This window comes from Ipomoea triloba, chromosome 12 (assembly GCF_003576645.1).
Source record: "Ipomoea triloba cultivar NCNSP0323 chromosome 12, ASM357664v1".
Classification (NCBI taxonomy): domain Eukaryota; kingdom Viridiplantae; phylum Streptophyta; class Magnoliopsida; order Solanales; family Convolvulaceae; genus Ipomoea; species Ipomoea triloba.
This window is the reverse complement of record NC_044927.1, coordinates 10,890,565-10,910,581: the sequence shown is the minus strand read 5'-3', so window position 1 is coordinate 10,910,581 and position 20,017 is coordinate 10,890,565. Positions and strand designations below refer to the sequence as shown.

The following is a 20,017-nucleotide window of genomic DNA, read 5'->3' as shown; positions in this document are numbered from 1 at the left end:
CGCTTTAGGAATAGTAGTGACCCGTAGAGAGAGTTAGACAACGTTGCAATAAAAATAGCGGGATCTGACTGTCCCGAAAACCTCGTTCGTTTTGAACTTGAGGGCATCGATGTAGTGCGCGAGATGGATTGGTTAGATAAGTATAAAGCCCGGATAGCGTGTATGAGCGAAAGGTTGTCCTACGAGGACCAAAGGGAAGGAGAATATCCTACCGAGGAATTGGCAGGCAACCCGAGTCAAGGTTGTTGACAACACAGAAATTGAAAAAGTACACTCACCAGGGATGCGTAGCATATCTCTGTTTGATGTAAGATGCCGAAGTAGAAGAACCTGAGATTAATCGAATCCCAGTTATACGCGAATTCCTGACGTATTTCCCCGACGACCTCACGAAAATGCCGCCGGAAAGAGAAGTAGAGTTCACCACCGATCTCGTACCAAGAACCTCACCCATCTCGAAAGCACCTTATCGAATGACACCCAGAGAGATGGAGGAACTAAAGGCGCAATTGGCAGAACGGTTGGAGAAAGAATTCATCAGACCAAGTGTATCACCTCGGGGCGCGCCAGTACTGTTCGTTAAGAAGAAAAAAAAATGGGAGCCTTAGACCGCGCGTCGATTATAGAGAACTCGATTGAGTCACAAGTAAAGAACAAATACCCGTTGCCGAGGATCGACGATCTATTCGATCAGTTGAAGGAAGCAGGCGTATTCTCAAAGATTGACTTACGATCAGGGCATCACCAAGTGTGAACCGCGAAGAAAGATATTTCTAAAGCAGCATCAAAAAGCAAGTTTCGGGGACGAAACTATTTTAAGGGGGGAAGACTGTAACCCCTCGGTTTTTCCGACAAAGTTAAGGTTCGAGAATATATATTTTTAAGCTATGACATTTATGAGAAGGTCTCTCGGTGATTGAAAGAATTTTTTTTTTTCTAGTCATTAATAAGCTGCGATCTATGTACCGGTCACGAACCGTAAAATTCTTAGGGATGTATATTCAGTTCGAATTTTCCTAGGAATTGGATTATTAAGTATGATACGATTAAGCCTGAACTTCTAGTTAGTTCAAGTAAAATTTTAAGCGGACTGTAAGGGGTAAAATTGTTACGAACCTTGTACCTATATTTCGCGAGATACCGAAAAATTCCCAATTTGAGTGATTAGCGACGGGATTATTTTTAGGATAATTTTGGTGTTAGAATTTTCCCGAATTAAGTAATAATCCTCCGAGCTTTCATCTGATTTAACCAGAAACTGGCCAATTAAGTTGTGATCTTCTTAAGGACTCCATAGGGTATTGACAAGTGGCAACCAAATCTAGCCTAAGATTGGATCATTTAATGCTAGCATTAATGAGGTATGGTGCAATTGCACTTGATTACTTAGTCTTCAAGCCAAAACTCACATTATCATCTCTCTCATCCCCTCCATCCCATTTTCGAAATTACACCAAGAAGAAGAAGGAAGAAATTTGGCTTAGTCTTCCATTGTGATCAAGAACTCCTAAGCCTTTCTCCAACTCAAGTGTCTAAGTGTAGGTAAGATTTTAGACTTTTTTTGGTTAAAACCTTCTTAGAATTTAAGTGTAAACTAAAGGTGCATGAATATGTTGTTGTTATGGCGATATTTTAGGATCTTTGGACTCAAACGAAGGAAAACAACAACTCCTACGGTTTTCTTTAAAATCTTCCATCGAGGTAAGGAATCCCTTTATTTGGTTGAGGTTATTTGAAACTAGATAATTGATAGCTAGTTTATGCATGTATATGTTGTATTAGGTCCATATATGCCTATACTTGTGAAAATAGTGAAATAAAATTAAGCTAGTCTCTGGCAGTGACTTCCGAAAATTATTGGGAAAAATTGGTAAGGTATTTTGACTCCATTTTTCTCAGATATGTAGTTCAATAAGTGTAGAACCCGCATATAAAATTTCATAATGATCGGAGTAGTATAAGTATGGTTTTCGATTTTTTTTCCAAAACTGGTCCAGAGAGAGAAATTCTGGACAGCACACTGCCAAGGGCAAAAATGGAATTTTCTGTGTTTATTCGTGGATCAAAATGACCAAAAATTTTTATGGACATCAAGTACTATAAGTTGGGGTTCTACCATAAAAAAAATTTAAGTGAAAAAGAGTTCGGGAACTATTTTTACCGGCTCAATCTTTCGGACTGCGCCAGAAATTTTCTGGCAGTTTTAGGGTGGACGCGGCCTTGGACGCGCGTCCATCGACGCCCAGAGTTACGGCGTCACGGCCGAAAGGCCGGACGCGGGCACAGACGCGCGTCCGCTGCGCGTCCGTGGGCACCCAATTTCGGCGCCATTTGCCGAACGTGCGGACGCGGCTCGGACGCACGCGTCCGCTGTGCGTCCGCAGCTGCGGCCAGTCGCGAGTCCGCGCGACGCGGACTCGTTTTCGACTTGTTTTTGACCAAACTTTTCCCCGATGTTTTTAATCCCGAGTATTATGATGTTTTGAAAGCCTACGGGCAACCGGTTGGATTTTTGAAGACTCAAATATTACCTTTGTACATTATATCTTTTAACTTGGGGAATGTACACGTTATATGCATTGAGATGTATGTGTCAAATATGAGACTTATGTGATAAATTTGGAGTTGAAAGTGTAGGGTAGTTACACTTGATTTACTTTTGTGAAAGGATGTTAGTGGATCATCCAAATGTTTTGCAAAGGAAAAGGAGAATTTGTGAATTGGGTTAAAAGGAGAATTAATTTCCGAGTATTGGGATTGACCCAAGTATGTCCAAAATATTTTCAAGCAAGAAAGGGAAAAGAGTGGAAAAATGTTTTCAAACCTTAATTCTAGTAAAAGTCGTGGAGGACCTTGTTAACCTACGGGATAAAGATGAGCTTAAAGTGCCTATCCCGTATGGTAGTTATGTGTATGATCATTCATACTGTGGGCGAAGTCTATTCGCCGAGTACTATATCACCCGGAAGGAAAAGAACTCCTACGGGGGTGTGCACACTCAAGTATAGTCACTCTATGTTCGGGTAGGTGTCGTTCTTATGAACCTAGTGAGGCTAGCTAGGAATCATTCCAACGCTCCTATAAGTCCAGGGGATCAGTATTAGACCGGGCGATGACCACTGAACCCGAGTTCAACGATCCAAGTGGTCAAAAGTGGAGAAAGACTCCAAAGGCCTCACACTTTCTATCTAGGACTAAGTGGAATTTTGAAATATGAATGTAGTTACGCCGTAGCTACGGGAAAGAAAGATGTGACAAGTATTTAAGTACCCAAAAGTTGTGGGTGATCTCTCTCTTTGAAAAGTGAAAAGTGATGAGAATTTCATTATGAGGGAAAAGTTTTTCTACTAATGTGATTACAAGCAAGATGTGTGATTTATGTTTTCTACTACTTACTAGCATGCTTAATTGTTTAACAATATATTATTGGGTATGTAAATGATTACCAAATGACCTTGTCAAGAGGGAAAATGATATGAGACGTTATTGAATTTTGCTCATAATGTATGCAAGTTGCTATTTATAACTGTTGCAGGTAGAATCTTTGCCGATGAGTAAGGTATAGGGTTTTCTATGTAACAATTTTTACAAAACCTTTATTTAGTTTTGAATAACCCATGGATATCCTTACTTAGCCATCGCGCTAACTACACTTCACCGTGTCTATTATCAGATGTTGTCTAGCGTGGGCTCTTGTAGCCCGATGAGCGCTGAGAGCTCATCTAAGTTGTGTTTGCAGTGTTGGACTATGATGACTATGTGCAGATCCTGCTTGATGATGACTCCTGCTCCTCCTGCTCCGCCCTTTCCGAAGTATACTGTTTAGAACAACTCCTTCTTTTGTTGTGTGAATATCTTTGTAGCCTAGTATGGCTAACAAGATGTGAACAACCTAAACTTTCACGTTTTTGGACCCAATGGGTCGATCCTTGTATATATAGTAGTAGCTAACCTAGTTACCTTCCTTTCTTTCCGCTGCAATATATACGTAAAGCTTTTGTCAAGTAGAAAGCGTGTGAAACAGTTTCCTTCTTTAGCCTGTGCATCTAGAGTGGACTCTTTCTGGATTTGATTGGGTTCAGTTTAGGTGTGGCGGTAACCACTCCGGATGTACGGTATAGCCAAGCCGGGGTGTTACAATTCAAGCATCAATCATAAGATCTAACATGGGGCACACACACCCCTCAACTAAAACAATAGATTAAAGTTGCAATCTTTCAAGATAAAGAGTTGAGTATTATACCTAAGGAACCACTTGATCTACTATATCTTCTTCTTCATCTTTCTTCTTCAATCTATGGAAATTTTATCTAATCTAATCTAATCTAATCTAAGGAAACAAAATATGGGGATTTCCCCCCAAAGGGGAAGAGGCTAAAGAAAATTAGGTCTAAAAAAAGATGAGTTGTTCTAAAAAATCCTATCAAGCCTCCTTAAATAGCCTCCAAAATTTTGCCCTAAAAATTTCCGCGCTGTGTCTCATCCACGCGGCCACCACGCGGCCACCACGCGTGGTTGCGTGCGTGGACACTTTCCAATAGCTATCCACGCATGCCACCACGCGTGTGGGCAACGTTGACCTGAAATTTGCTTCTGTTGTCTTCTTCTAAGTTGTAGCCCTCAACGATGCAGTTCTATAGCAACTTGCCTCGCCTCATTCGGACATTCCTAGCTTCGGTTACGCCTGTTTTACTGAGATGTCGCCGGAATGCCCTACGAAAATTTAGCTTCGTGCAAATTATATAAAAACACACACAATTACTCCCTTGACCTATATGCAATGAAATTGTCCTAATCTAACAAGTGTTTAGGCCTAATGGACATCTAATATAGCATATTTCACACTAAATTACCCCTCAAACACGACTACTTTTGGCACTTATCAAAGTTTCCACACTTTACTTTTGCTTGTCCTCAAGCAATTCACAATCAAACGCTAATCATTTAAGTGCCAAAAATAGCTGTGTTACTCAATCAATTAACCGGTCTATCAACTCTAGGGTGTAGCCAACCGGAGTGGGTGAAATCCCCCACATTATCTACAAAGAATGGTAACCACATGCCATACACTCTAAGAATATACAAACAAAGCAAAACCCCTAAGGTCTCATTTGGACAATACAACACACACAGACTTCATACAATCAAGCATGCAATCCAAGTTAGATTCACCTTAGATTTTACAAAGCCTTTAAGCCGAGCCCCCTAGTGGGAACGATGCGCACACCTTGTAACACCCCGTAATTTCGTTCAAGCCTTGAGACCAGTGATTATTTCTACCGTGTAATTTATTTGATTTAATTTGGCTCCGTTCTTCTAATTGATATATATATATATATATATATATATATATATATATATATATATATATATATATATATATATATATATTTNGAGATTTCTTTAAATTGGATCCTTATATTTCTTATAAGTAGAATATTTTGTAATGGCCCAATTTATTTATCTTTGAAGGAACAATTTCATACTTACTAGTATTGTAATAAAAAATGCAAGACACATTCCTTATAAGGGCCCATTATTTATTCTAGTTACCCTAATACAATACATACACTATGTATGTAATGATTTTTCCTATCCATATAAAAGAGCTTGTATTCTTTCCTACTCTTTTCCCTATCATTCCTAAGAACCATACAATATATAGTATCCTCTATTCTTCAAGATTCAAGACCAAGATTGCTCCTTTAGGATTAAGGAATGAGGTGAAGACAATGTGCTTGATAAAATGCTTCTTATGACCATGGTCACGGAACAGTGCTCCATACAAAGAAAAACCTAATAGATCGATAGGTTAACGACACTTGTAAAGCTACACAGAATTTAGTCATGATTTGCATTGCATCATAGCCTAATGCATGCATAAGCATTACTTGTTGCATTACACTTAATTAATTACTCCAATTTGTCATCCTTTTGAGAACGACATCTGAGAGAATCCTCATTCTCCACCCCTACTTTCCATCCGCCGCTAACTATACCATGCCAGTAGCATTACCCATATATATATATATATATATAGGCATTGAACTTTAATGATGTAAGAACAATTTTGTCCGATAAAAAAAATAGTGCAATATTTGTAAAATACTATAGGAAAAATATAGGAAATAGATATAGGAAAAATTACTATACTAATTGTAACAGTTACTTTTTATTATTATAATAAGATATAGGAAAAATTACTATACAAATTGTAACAATTACTTTTTATTATATGTTGATTTTATTACTATAATAAGCATATGAATTATTGAGTGTGATCTACGATACTAATAGTAACAACTACTTTTTTTTATTACTATAATAGGTTTATTATAGTAATAGTTACTATATATTATTATAACTGTCAATTTTAATTATCAAAATTATTGAGTGTGATTTATTATACTACTAGTAACATTTACTTTTTTTTAAAATTATTTTAATAGACTTATTATAATAATAGTTAGTATATATTATTATAAATGTCAATTTTAATAATTACGGTAATAGGTATATCAATTATTTTTTTACTATATTGATAGAAACAATTATTTTTTTAATCAGTTTAGTAACGGTTACTTTTTTTAACAGTTACTATACTACAAGTAACTGTTACTATTAGTATAGTAATAGTAATTAGTAAATAACACTCTATAATTGATATACCTATTATAGTAATAAAATCGACATATATAATAATATATAGTAACTATTACTATAATAAGCCTATTATAGTAATAAAATAAAAGTAACTGTTACTATATAAATATACAGTAACTGTTATTACAGTATACTTATTATAGTAATAAAAAATAGTAATTGTTACAATTTGTATAGTAATTTTTCCTATATCATAATGAAATAATATTTTCAAAATACTCTGTAATAACTTTTGAGAAATACTTTTGAATAAGGCATGAATCCGCCACAAAACCCCTATAAATATACATTATTTCACACTTCCACCCTCACAACACTACCGTCTAGGCTTCTTAGTTTATTTCTAGTATATTGACAACCATGAATCCAGCAACAGCGACATCCATGTTGGTTTTAATTTTCTCCTTGGTTATTGCTACAGGTGACCATGGTTATTATTTCATTTACAAAAATATTATAAATAGCAGAAGTTATAATATTATATACATATTATTGATTGTGTCTTATCAGTCCATTACTGTTTCTGATGTGTAATTTTAATATTATTATTATTATTGTTGTTGTTGTTGTTGTTGTTGTTATTATTATAACTTATGGACGAAAAGTGAGTATTATCAAAATTTAGGGACGAATTCTACAATTAACCTATAACTTAGGGATGAGAAGTGCAATTTTTCCTTATTATTTTGAAAAATCTTGAATTATTATTTTCTCTAACATCACCAATCTAAAATTATAAATCTTGGCAGACATTTCACTGGTAGCTGAAGCAAGGAATATAGCACGGCCATGCAACACGACTAGCCAGTGCTTTGCTCCGTGTGTTTGTCCATCACCGCCTCCCGCATTTTGTCAATGTCCACCATCACCTCCATATAAATATGGGGGTAACAAAGTATTATTAGCTAAAAAATTATCATTGAAATATCAAAAGAAAGAAAATATGTAGTGTTGAAACAAAGTATTCAATATTTAATGTACAACCTATCAATTTAAAATTACTAGTTATTACTCATCCGCCTCACTCAAATCTTTTTGTTTCTTATTTTCTTTAGCATACACACACAAGCACACCACAAACACACACACACACACACACACACAAACACACACAACAAACCACCTCACAAAAATTAATCTACCCTCCAAATACCGATAAGTGTATACTTATTTTAAAAATTTTCAATTAGACAATTAAGTTTCAATTTATTCCTACTGAAATTTTAACTATGATTAGATGGCTTCTTGATCCAATATATTATCTTGATTTAAGGTTGATTTGAAAACAATAATTTTTTTTTTGTTTGGAAAATTACTTTATTATTATTATTAATTATAGTTTTTGTCATCATTTCACCATACAAAAAGATAGGGCGCTAGGTAATACATAATGTTACTGTAACACTCCTTTTTTCCGAAACCAAAATATTTTATAAAAATAAATTCATTTGATTAAAAATCATTTTTAGTTGCGGAAATAAAACAAAACAAGGAAAAAGGGATGCTACCGCCACATTTAGACAACTACCTATATCCAAACACACAGGCTAAGAACAACACTACAAGACACAACCCAACTAATACTAGTACAATGAATTAAATACATTTGTTTAAAAACAACCCTTGGATTAACTAATAAAATAAAAACTACAAAACAACTAGTCTAGAAAAAAAAAAGTGAATCGCTCGAATAATCCATGCTCATGCTGATACACCTGAAAATACTCAAAGAGTACCCAATGTTAGCATAAAACTAAGAGTTAATTCACCCCTTAAATTAACTATTTACACATAGCACGGAGGAGCAAATACTTGCAGATAATAGTATATATATATTTCTTATTCCGGAATTAATTATTTATTCTAAGGCCCAATTCTTGATTTAATTCCTATAAGAGATTTCTTTATATTGGATCCTTATATTTCTTATAAGTAGAATATTTTGTAATGGCCCAATTTATTTATCTTTGAAGGAACAATTTCATACTTACTAGTATTGTAATAAAAAATGCAAGACACATTCCTTATAAGGGCCCATTATTTATTCTAGTTACCCTAATACAATACATACACTATGTATGTAATGATTTTTCCTATCCATATAAAAGAGCTTGTATTCTTTCTTACTCTTTTCCCTATCATTCCTAAGAACCATACAATATATAGTATCCTCTATTCTTCAAGATTCAAGACCAAGATTGCTCCTTTAGGATTAAGGAATGAGGTGAAGACAATGTGCTTGATAAAATGCTTCTTATGACCATGGTCACGGAACAGTGCTCCATACAAAGAAAAACCTAATAGACCGATAGGTTAACGACACTTGTAAAGCTACACAGAATTTAGTCATGATTTGCATTGCATCATAGCCTAATGCATGCATAAGCATTACTTGTTGCATTACACTTAATTAATTACTCCAATTTGTCATCCTTTTGAGAACGACATCTGAGAGAATCCTCATTCTCCACCCCTACTTTCCATCCGCCGCTAACTATACCATGCCAGTAGCATTACCCATATATATATATATATATATATATATATATATATATATATATATATATATAGGTATTGAACTTTAATGATGTAAGAACAATTTTGTCCGATAAAAAAAATAGTGCAATATTTGTAAAATAATGTACAATTGTACTATTATAAAAATACAAACAAAAATTATTAATACCATAATGACCTAAATAATTCCCAATAATACAAAAGCATATTAAAATATTGAGTCGTGTTCTAAATAATCAAATGAAGATTAATTAAACAAAAAAAGAGCAAGAAATTGATTTTCAATAATATGCCAATGACATTTATAGGACAGAGTGAGTACTTTGAAATTTCTTAAACAATTTTTTTCCTTTAAATATATTAGTATATTACTATATTAGTACTCCATAGTAATATATATATATATATATATATATATATATATATATATAGGAAAAATATAGGAAATAGATATAGGAAAAATTACTATACTAATTGTAACAGTTACTTTTTATTATTATAATAAGATATAGGAAAAATTACTATACAAATTGTAACAATTACTTTTTATTATATGTTGATTTTATTACTATAATAAGCATTTGAATTATTGAGTGTGATCTACGATACTAATAGTAACAACTACTTTTTTTTATTACTATAATAGGTTTATTATAGTAATAGTTACTATATATTATTATAAATGTCAATTTTAATTATCAAAATTATTGAGTGTGATTTATTATACTACTAGTAACATTTACTTTTTTTTTTAAAATTATTTTAATAGACTTATTATAATAATAGTTAGTATATATTATTATAAATGTCAATTCTAACAATTACGGTAATAGGTATATCAATTATTTTTTTACTATATTGGTAGAAACAATTATTTTTTTAATCAATTTAGTAACGGTTACTTTTTTTAACAGTTACTATACTACAAGTAACTATTACTATTAGTATAGTAATAGTAATTAGTAAATAATACTCCATAATTGATATACCTATTATAGTAATAAAATCAACATATATAATAATATATAGTAACTGTTACTATAATAAGCCTATTATAGTAATAAAATAAAAGTAACTGTTACTATATAAATATATAGTAACTGTTATTACAATATGCTTATTATAGTAATAAAAAATAGTAATTGTTACAATTAGTATAGTAATTTTTCCTATATCATAATGAAATAATATTTTCAAAATACTCCGTAATATCTTTTGAGAAATACTTTTGAATAAGGCATGAATCCGCCACAAAACCCCTATAAATATACATTATTTCACACATTCCACCCTCACAACACTACCGTCTAGGCTTCTTAGTATATTTCTAGTATATTGACAACCATGAATCCGGCAACAGCGACATCCATGTTGGATTTAATTTTCTCCTTGGTTATTGCTACAGGTGACCATGGTTATTATTTCATTTACAAAAAATTATTAATAGCAGAAGTTATAATATTATATACATATTATTGATTGTGTCTTATCAGTCCATTACTGTTTCTGATGTGTAATTTTATTATTATTATTATTATTATTATTATTATTGTTGTTGTTGTTGTTGTTGTTGTTATTATTATAACTTATGGACGAAAAGTGAGTATTACCAAAATTTAGGGACGAATTTTACAATTACCCGATAACTTAGGGATGAGAAGTGCAATTTTTCCTTATTATTTTGAAAAATCTTGAATTATTATTTTCTCTAACATCACCAATCTAAAATTATAAAACTTGGCATACATTTCACTGGTAGCTGAAGCAAGGAATATAGCACGGCGATGTAACACGACTAGCCAGTGCTTTGCTCCGTGTGTTTGTCCATCGCCGCCTCCCGCATTTTGTCAATGTCCACCATCACCTCCATATAACTATGGGGGTAACAAAGTATTATTAGCTAAAAAATTTATCATTGAAATATCAAAAGAAAGAAAATATGTAGTGTTGAAACAAAGTATTCAATATTTAATGTACAACCTATCAATTTAAAATTACTAGTTATTACTCATCCGCCTCATTCAAATCTTTTTGTTTCTTATTTTCTTTAGCATACACACACCCACACCACAAACACATACACACACACACACACACACACAACAAACCACCTCACAAACACAACATAGCGGAAGCGATTTATAACCTAAGCGGTATCATGCCACATCTAGGTAAGAAAACACGGCCTGGATGCACAGGCTAACCAAAACTCAAACTGAACTGCATAAAGTATAAATCCTCAAAGCATTGTCATCATAACAACAATCTAACCAATAGTATATAGAATCTCAACATAGGCACACAGGCCCAAAACATAAAGTCTAAATATCATAAACTAGTCTAAGCCGCCTCATAAAGATAAGCTCTAACGCCCTCTCGCTTAGACTTATTCCATACCTGGAAAACATGTAAGAAACCGTTAGCAAAAGACTGCTAAGCAACCACCATTCACACCCGCAAGGACATACATATATATAGTATGTTGTAAATAGGTTTACACACCCATATAGAATATACACACCAACAAACTGTTCAGTATTTAAAACGGATACTCAACAACAACACGCTGAATGAGCAATAAACCAAAGACTCTCCAACAATACCAATATCCAATCGAATTGCACAAGACAATAAGTCTATCACAGAATATCAACCGAGTCAAGAATTCAATAGAATACTCATAAGAAACAACCAAACCAGAATATATCAAAGAATAACCAATAATCCACGAGATACGATACAACTCAAGAATCAAATAAGAAACCAAACGGACCTCAACCCAAGGATAAACACAAGACCTTAACATTCAACCAAAGTACCGTCTTTCACACCAATCACCAAACCCGAAGCTAGTTCACAGGGGCAAAAACCCAAACACAGAGGCAAATGAATGCCCAAATACACAGAGGCAAATCGTGCCCAAATATACAGAGGCAAATAGTGCTCAAATACACAGAGGCAAATAGTGCCCCAATACACAGAGGCAAATAGTGCCCAAATATACAGAGGCAAATAGTGCCCAAATGCACAGAGGCAAGTCATGCTCATGATTACTTCACCCTCAATAACCCCAAATATACTCAAAGATCCACCACTCCATATCCAATCTCAGACTCAACCCAAGAACCAACCACTCACAGTGCTCATCTCAGATTACGAACACAACCAACTCCCAGGGAATACAATCAAGGATTCAAACAACCAAATAGATTCATATAATGAACCAAGTGAGGTGAATAAATACTCCAAAAACATGGTAAAATACTCAACAAAATACTCCAACAATCATTCTGAAACAAAGGTGAAACAACCAGACCAAAAGATCACAAATAGTTTACTGGAACTGAAACATCGTTACACTTGGCGGAACGCCGTAACGGAACTCACCCCTCTGCCACCCCCGTCCGTAAGAAGGAGACGGAGCTCCCTGGCGGAACTCTCTCCTCCGCTACTCCTCACCGCCTCACACTTGCGGAAGGCTCCCACGGGACACATTATACTGTTAGGGTCCTCCGTAAGTGTGATCCAACCCCTCCCAGACCAGATCAGACAGAATAAGCAAGGTTCATTTCCAGAATACAAAAATAGGATCAGATTGTTCAGATTACAACTCCCAGAAGCCAAATAAACAGGGAATCCATACCAACAAATGTTCATAAACATCAATATGCAAAGGATCAAGAACACAAGTTCATAAATCCATCAAAATAACTCATAGACAACAACAATAGGCTAAGCAGCAAAGAATTTCTCAGGATTCCAATACACCAAATAATATCATAGATTGAGAGTGTGAAAATAGATTTTAGTAGACATGATGGTTACCTCTTGAAGCATACTTCACCCAAGGAACCCTCAAACCTCCTTACAAAGCTCCACCTCCACCTTGATCATCTTTTTCCCAAAAGATCCTCAAAAGAACAACATAAGAACTTGTATAAAGATTATGAAAATAACATGATGCAAGGTATATTCCTAAAGATAAACACTTACCCAAGCCTTATCAATCCTAAGCCATATGTATATATATATATATATATATATATATATATGTGTATGTATACACTCTACCCCCTTAAAAGGAGCTTCGTCCCCGAAGCTCAAAGCTCACGGGAACTTGAAACGGAACGGTTCAAAGAAGTAAAGGATCGATCGAAAGTTAAAGAAAGGATTGCTCAACCAAACTTAACTTAAGAACATACTACCCTACTAACTCTTAAACTTCTAACTTACCCAACCCATGCACAACATGCAAAACTAAGCCAACTACTTACCTAGGTCAAATAAAGCCGGGTAACGCCTCCTCATCTCGTCCTCCATCTCCCAGGTGGCCTCCTCGACTCCATGGTTCGACCAACACACCTTCACCAGCTTGACTGCTTTGCGACGAGTCTCTCGGGTTTTGAAATCCAGAATCTTCACTGGTTTCTCTTCGTAGGATAGCATCTCGTCTAACTCCAGGATCTCTGGTGCAATCACGTGAGAAGCGTCATGTACGTACTTCTTCAACTGGGAAACATGGAATACGTCATGTACTCGGTCCAACTCTGCCGGCAAAGCTAGGCGATACGCCACTAGCCCAACCCTCTCTAAGATCTCATAGGGACCGATGAATCGAGGGCTCAGCTTCCCTTTCTTCACAAATCTCATTACTCCTTTAAATGGTGAAATCTTCAGCCACACTTTCTCCCCTTCTTGGAACTCCGCTGGTTTTCTTCCCAAGTCGGCATAAGACTTCTGGCGATCTTGAGCGGCCTTCATTCTCTTTTGAATCAACTCAACTTTTCCGATGACACTTGCAGACACTACGGTCTTAGGGTTACCCGATTCTCCAAATCTACCCAACCGAACGGGCTTTTACACTTCTTTGCTTTGACTTTCTAGAAGCTTAGGTAAACTCCCTTTTCTTGAAAGATCCAACTCAGAACCATTCCATAAGGTAAATTCGTTTTGGGGACAGAAAGTTAAAATTAGTACGGTAGTAGATAGAGGAAAACATTGATAGAACGTATGCTTATTTTGAAAATTTTAACCCAACAAGGAAAAGAGAGTGAAAGGTTTAAGGTTCAAGATTCAAGGACAACGTCGGTAAAGAATAGAATCAAGAGTTATCAAGATTAGAACTTAGGAAAATAAGGTTGTCACCTTACACAGAGTCATTTCAAGAGGATGCAAACAAGAACAATGTTTGAAAGGATATAAATGATTTCTCAACCAAGGGAATATCATGTTCTTTCAACAAAAGAAAAGAAATGAAAAGAACTTGGCTTTGTGAAAAGATATTGACGAGGTTTGAAAACACAGAAAGAGTTTTCCAACGATAGAGTATTCGGATTATTTAGGGAAGAGAGAGAATTTAGGTTCCAAGAGGAGTTAGGAATGATATCTAGGAGGTCAAAAATGATTTTTCAACAATAGGGTATGTATTTCTTCAAAGAAAAGAAATAAATCCAGTTGCGAGAGGAGATAAAAATGAGATTTAGAATAGGTAGAAGGGATGTCTCAATGAAAGAGTATGCAAGTTTCCGAGGAAAGAGAGGAAATTCAGTTTCAAGGGAAGATAGCAATGAAGTCTAGAATCGATAGGAGGGATTTCTCAACGGGAGGATAGTTGGAATTTCAAGGAACAAAGAGGAATTCGGCTTTAAGAAGGATATGAAGTCTCTCAACTTTTAAGCGATTTCTTCGGTTTGACGATTTGACCACGACACTCTGACCGATTGACGAATCTTGACCTTGCTTCCCACGCAACACGAATCTAACATTCGGATAAGCTCTACTTCAGAAGTTATGGCTCGCACAACCTTATCACTCCAGGAGAGGCCAAAGGCGATGAATCACAAATATCTTTCTTCAACAAGCTCTCGATTCTTGTTGTTGAATGGTCACGATGACCTTAGGAACCAAGTTTACTTCCTTTTTACTTCAAAACAATGAAGCCTTAGCACCACCGCAACGCGTGTACCTTCTTTAGCGTCAAGAATTCTTGCTCTTCTAATCATACAAGATCTTATGGGGAGTCCTTTATTTACTCGAGTGGTAAGCATTGCTGTAGAACGGTTCAATCGAGTCTTGATATTCATCGTGGGCGCCTTGCAGGTTAATAGTGCGACTATGTATCAACTCGTCCTTTCAATCTTCAATGATTCTTCTTGTTGGTCATCCGGTGTAGTGGAATGCAGCTCTCAACTTAATCTTGCATCTAACGCGATCAATGGTACATTTGCTTACCTGCTTAGTAGGCCAAGTCTTATATGTGAATCCATCAATACACAGTCTAATTCCACTGAGGAAAATCCGAGGATTGAGCTAGCCTCTAGATTCACTTCGGTTGGTCTCGATCTTTTGACGATTCGGTCTTCTACTAGCTTGCTTAGCTATTCCTTATTTCTTTCTTGCCACCGAGGTCCTTTCCTTAAGTCCTTATACAAGGTACCACTTCCAAGGTATGCCGAATAGGTTACACGAGGTCCACTTCACGGGGTCAGACACCACTTGTTTATGGCGTTTCTTCTTATCTTCGGGGGTCTTAAGGATTCAAATTCTCCTTTTTACTTGTCGTAGTCTTCTTTGTCTTCAAGGTTGCAACTTCTAACTTGTTCCTTCGTGACCGCTTTAGAGGTAGGTAGGACTATCTTAAGGTCTGCGAATCGCGATCTCGAATTATAATCCTTTAGGCTTTGTCATTACCAAGCTTAGCTCGCACGAGATTCTTCATCAACGATCTAAAACCTTCTATTTGGCATGCTATAACCTTGTCTTGTCGCGTCAATGTCCACTCTTGCCGTTCCCTCATAGCCGAGGGTCTTCGAGTCTTCAGTCATCGAGCTCCTATCGCTTTCTTTATCTCTTATCTGGCTTCAGCTGCGCGAACTTATTCTTCAAGTTTTGAGGTTAGCGAAGATCTTGCAGACGTTGATACATACGCGAAGACGCCAATCCCGGGGAACGTAGACCGCTGCCGATGATTCCAAGCTGCGAGTAGATTAATCTTCTTCAACGAGCCGCACGATCTTCTGATAGTCTAGACGCAGAAGGTGCTACCCACCGTTTCGCATCAATAGACAACTAACCTCTCATTCTTATTCTAAAGCAGGCTCTTTAACGAATCTAAAACGAAGCAACTTATTTAATAACGCTTAAGAACTCACCCGGAAGACGCGCGTGATAAGCTTAATTTCTAGACATTTTTAGAGTAATTTTAATAAGTGTTTTGCATAAATAAATTAAGTTTAGTGTTGGTCTTATTATAAATATTATATTTATTTATAAGTTACTAGTTTAGATTGGTTTTAATAAGTATTAGGCTAATGTTGCATTTTTATTAATATAAATAAAGATTTAATTTTAACTTTAGGATTAAAGTTATTTGCTAGCTTTATACATTTAGTTTTTACTTAAGTGTTTTAATAATTAGGTTTAATTAAGTTGGGTCATTAGGTTATAATTATCTTTAATTTAATTTAATTTTATTTTATTTGTCTTCGATGGACTTGGCAGCACTCAACAAACAAAAGAGAAAAGAAGGAAAATTAATTTGGTTTCTGCGCAACAGACTAAGGAAAAAAGAAAGGGGAATTAATTAACGTTGAGGGCATCACTACAACAAACTAGAGGAAGGAAAAGGGAATTAATTTGGGGGTTTGCAGAAACAAAAAAATGACGAAGCAAAAAGCCCATCTTATTTGAAGTGTATACATTTTCGGCTCTGGCGGAAATAGAGAGGACGAAGAGAAAGGACGGAAGGAGGAGCAGCAGCTTGGTACGGACGTAGGATCATAGGTGAGGAAATTCCAATGAAGAGGAGAAGAGATTCGAGACCTCACCGCAGGAGATTTCCGAGCTTAGGACGCGGCTCTCGTTCCTTTAGGCTTGAATTTCTTTCTTCTGTCTCTACTTTTACTCTTGCTTTTTGTTAGATTAAATTTTCAGATTAATATTTTCTTTTGATATGCTAAATTTCTTGAACAGTTTATGCATTTAATTATGATTAGTGGCTAAAGTTTTAATTAGGGATTTGGATTAACCTAGGATTCGATTAATTGACTATCCTTCATGTGTTGATTCTTCTAATTTCAATTAAATAGTTGAATTGTGATTATATTTATCCTATGTTTTTTAGTTGTGGTTTGTGCGATTGGCCATTGCATATTTCCCTTTTTAGGGTTTATAAGAAGAACTGACAGGTGAATTATGAACCTGGACCTCGTAAGATAAACACACTTGACCTAAACTAGACATAGCTTTAGGTATTTGTGGTGAGTTTTGGTTGTTGTTTAATGGGTTCAATTAATGTTGGTGAGATATCGACAGATGATCACAATTAATTGAATACAACCTAGTAGCTCGACGGAGTATTAGGATATAAATGGAGCAATCATCACTATAATCACACGAATCAGTACTTAGGATGGTTAGTTAATTATATAATAGGTGAACCCAAATCCCTAGTCTTTTCTCAATTAGAAATTTTCTTAATTTTTAAACTCATAAATATTCTTTTTATTACGTGAATTTCTGTTATTAGTGTCTTGCTCTTATAAACAAAATTGGTTATTGAAAACAACAGTTAATTGTGTTCTTCGTGGGATCGACCCTGGAATACCCAGGAATTTATACTGTGATTGACTCTGTGCGCTTGCAGAAAATAACAATCAAGTTTTTGGCACCGTTGCCGGGGAACACTTATTTAACTATTTTTTTTGTTTGTTCTGTTTAATTTTATTTTTGTAGCTAGGTTCATTATCATTTTATTTTTATTTATTTATTTATTTTTTTGTTATTATTTGTTTATGATCTTGAGGCGATCAATAAGGCATAAAAACGCTGAATTATTTCCTATTGATCTTGAAATTGAGCGTACTTGTAGGAAAAACAGGGTACGAAGGCGGCTTGAAATGGCTGAAAATAATAGAGTGGGTCAACAGGATGAACGCATACCACCAATAGTTCCACCTCCGCAAAATCAAGTAGCTCAACCACGTCTTCGAGACATCCAAAGACCGGTAATAGCTGTTAACCCTTCTTGCATTCAATTATCCGATGCAGCTAGGAATTATGAACTCAAGAGTTTCCATATGAATTTGCTCCCTACCTTTAACGGTTTGGGAAGTGAGGATGCTTTGGGTTTCATGCGAGAGCTCTATAGTACGGTACAAACTTTACCTTTGCATAATTTATCTGAAGAAGAGCTTAGAATGAAATGTTTTCCATATTGCATGAGGGGTGATGATAGGCAGTGGTTGTTAAATTTACCAGAGGGTTCTTTAAGAACTTGGGATGATGTTTACAATGCTTTCATGTTTAAATATTACTCATCTCAAAAGACAATGGACTATAGGAGTAGGATATGCACTTTTACTCAAAGAGAAGGGGAATTATTTCATGAAGCATGGGATCGTTTCAATTTGCTTTTGAGCCAATGTCCACACCATCAATTTCCTTTGTTATTGTTGACACAATTCTTTTATGATGGTTTAAATCCTAATTGTCAGTCTCTTGTAGATACTGCTGCAGGTGGATACACAGGTGATAAAAATAGTGATGAGTTACAAGCTATCTTTGAGAGTCTAGCTAGTAATTCTAGACAAAAAGCAGTGAGAGGTCGAAGAGCTGCTGTGCATGAAATTAGCACACAGTCTGAGTTGACAACACAAGTAGCTGAATTGACTAAACAGATTAACTTGTTGATGACTCGCGATAATTCGAATAGAGAATTTTGTGCTTATTGCAATACATATGGTCATAACTCTTCTTTTTGTATGAATGCAGAGTCATCGCAACCATCTTATGAAGAGGCAAATTACATGGGATCTAATATGGGGAGGCAACCACCAAGAAATGATCCGTTTTCCCATACATATAATCCAGGTTGGCGAAATCACCCTAACTTCTCATGGAGAGATCAAGGTAATGCAAGGTCAATGGGACCACCTAGATTTCAGCAACCAGGGCCATCAGGATCTCAGCATCAGCAATACAGACCCTTCCAGCAGCCACCTGCACCACAACAACCTCAACTTCCTACTCAGGAAAAGAAGCCTCAACTAGAGGAGATGTTCATGCAATACATGGCTAGCCAGGATACTATGATGAAGAAGCTAGATGCAAAGATTGATAAAGTTGCCCAGTCCAGCCAAGCATCCATTCATAATTTAGAGGTGCAAGTAGGTTAGTTAGCTAAATTGGTTGCAGAAAAAGATCGAGGTAAGTTTCCTAGTGCCACTGAAATAAACCCTAGCGAAGGAGCTATGGCTGTCACTTTGAGAAGTGGTAAGATGTTGAATGAAGTTTTGAAAGAAAAAGAACCCATGAGGGTTGAAAAAGAAACTGATAAAGAAAGAGAGCAATTGCCTAAAGAGGGTTCTAGTGATCAAAACCCTATTTCCTCTATAGTAAAACCTTATGTACCCCCCATTCCATATCCACAAAGGCTACAAAAGAGGAATCAGGACAATAACTTTAAAAGATTTTTAGAGGTTTTTAAAAAATTGCAAATTAATATTCCTTTTGCAGAAACACTTGCCAATATGCCATCTTATGCCAAGTATATTAAGGAAATTGTGTCTAATAAAAAGAAACTGGAAGAGTTTGCTACTGTGCATCTAAATGAGGAGTGTAGTGCTATTTTACAAAGCAAATTACCTCCTAAGCTAATGGATCCAGGAAGTTTTTCTATTCCTTGCACTATTGGTAATACTATTGTTGATAAATGCTTATGTGATTTAGGTGCCAGTATAAACCTTATGCCTTTAACTCTTTTCAAGAAGTTGGGAATAGCTGAAATGAAGCCAACAACAATCTCTCTTCAACTTGCTGATAGATCAGTCAAGTACCC

The 20,017-nt window shown here is 35.5% G+C and overlaps 2 protein-coding genes and 1 non-coding gene across 3 annotated transcripts; 1 reads left to right on the top strand and 2 right to left on the bottom strand.

The window, feature by feature from the left end:
* Positions 1-274: 274 nt before the first annotated feature.
* On the bottom strand, positions 275-13,941 carry LOC115999351. Its single transcript, XM_031239209.1, has 2 exons — positions 13,455-13,941; positions 275-465 (listed from the first exon to the last, which is right to left on the bottom strand). The coding sequence occupies exons 1-2, from the start codon at positions 13,939-13,941 to the stop codon at positions 275-277; spliced, it is 678 nt and encodes a 225-aa protein (XP_031095069.1).
* Positions 13,942-18,077: 4,136 nt separating this feature from the next.
* LOC115999350 lies at positions 18,078-19,355 on the top strand. Its single transcript, XM_031239208.1, has one exon. The coding sequence runs from the start codon at positions 18,078-18,080 to the stop codon at positions 19,353-19,355; it is 1,278 nt and encodes a 425-aa protein (XP_031095068.1).
* Positions 18,513-18,619, bottom strand: LOC116000567. Its single transcript, XR_004094142.1, has one exon. It is a non-coding gene; the product is annotated as a small nucleolar RNA R71 (small nucleolar RNA).
* Positions 19,356-20,017: the final 662 nt, after the last annotated feature.

Excerpts from the sequence above, each read along its gene's own strand:
- LOC115999351 (XM_031239209.1), bottom strand. The coding sequence starts at position 13,941 with ATGAAGGCCGCTCAAGATCGCCAGAAGTCTTATGCCGACTTGGGAAGA. Across the intron at positions 466-13,454 it reads CCCGGCTTTATTTGACCTAG|GTGCTTTCGAGATGGGTGAG; the intron begins GTAAGTAGTTGG and ends TCATTCGATAAG.
- LOC115999350 (XM_031239208.1), top strand. The coding sequence starts at position 18,078 with ATGGCTGAAAATAATAGAGTGGGTCAACAGGATGAACGCATACCACCA.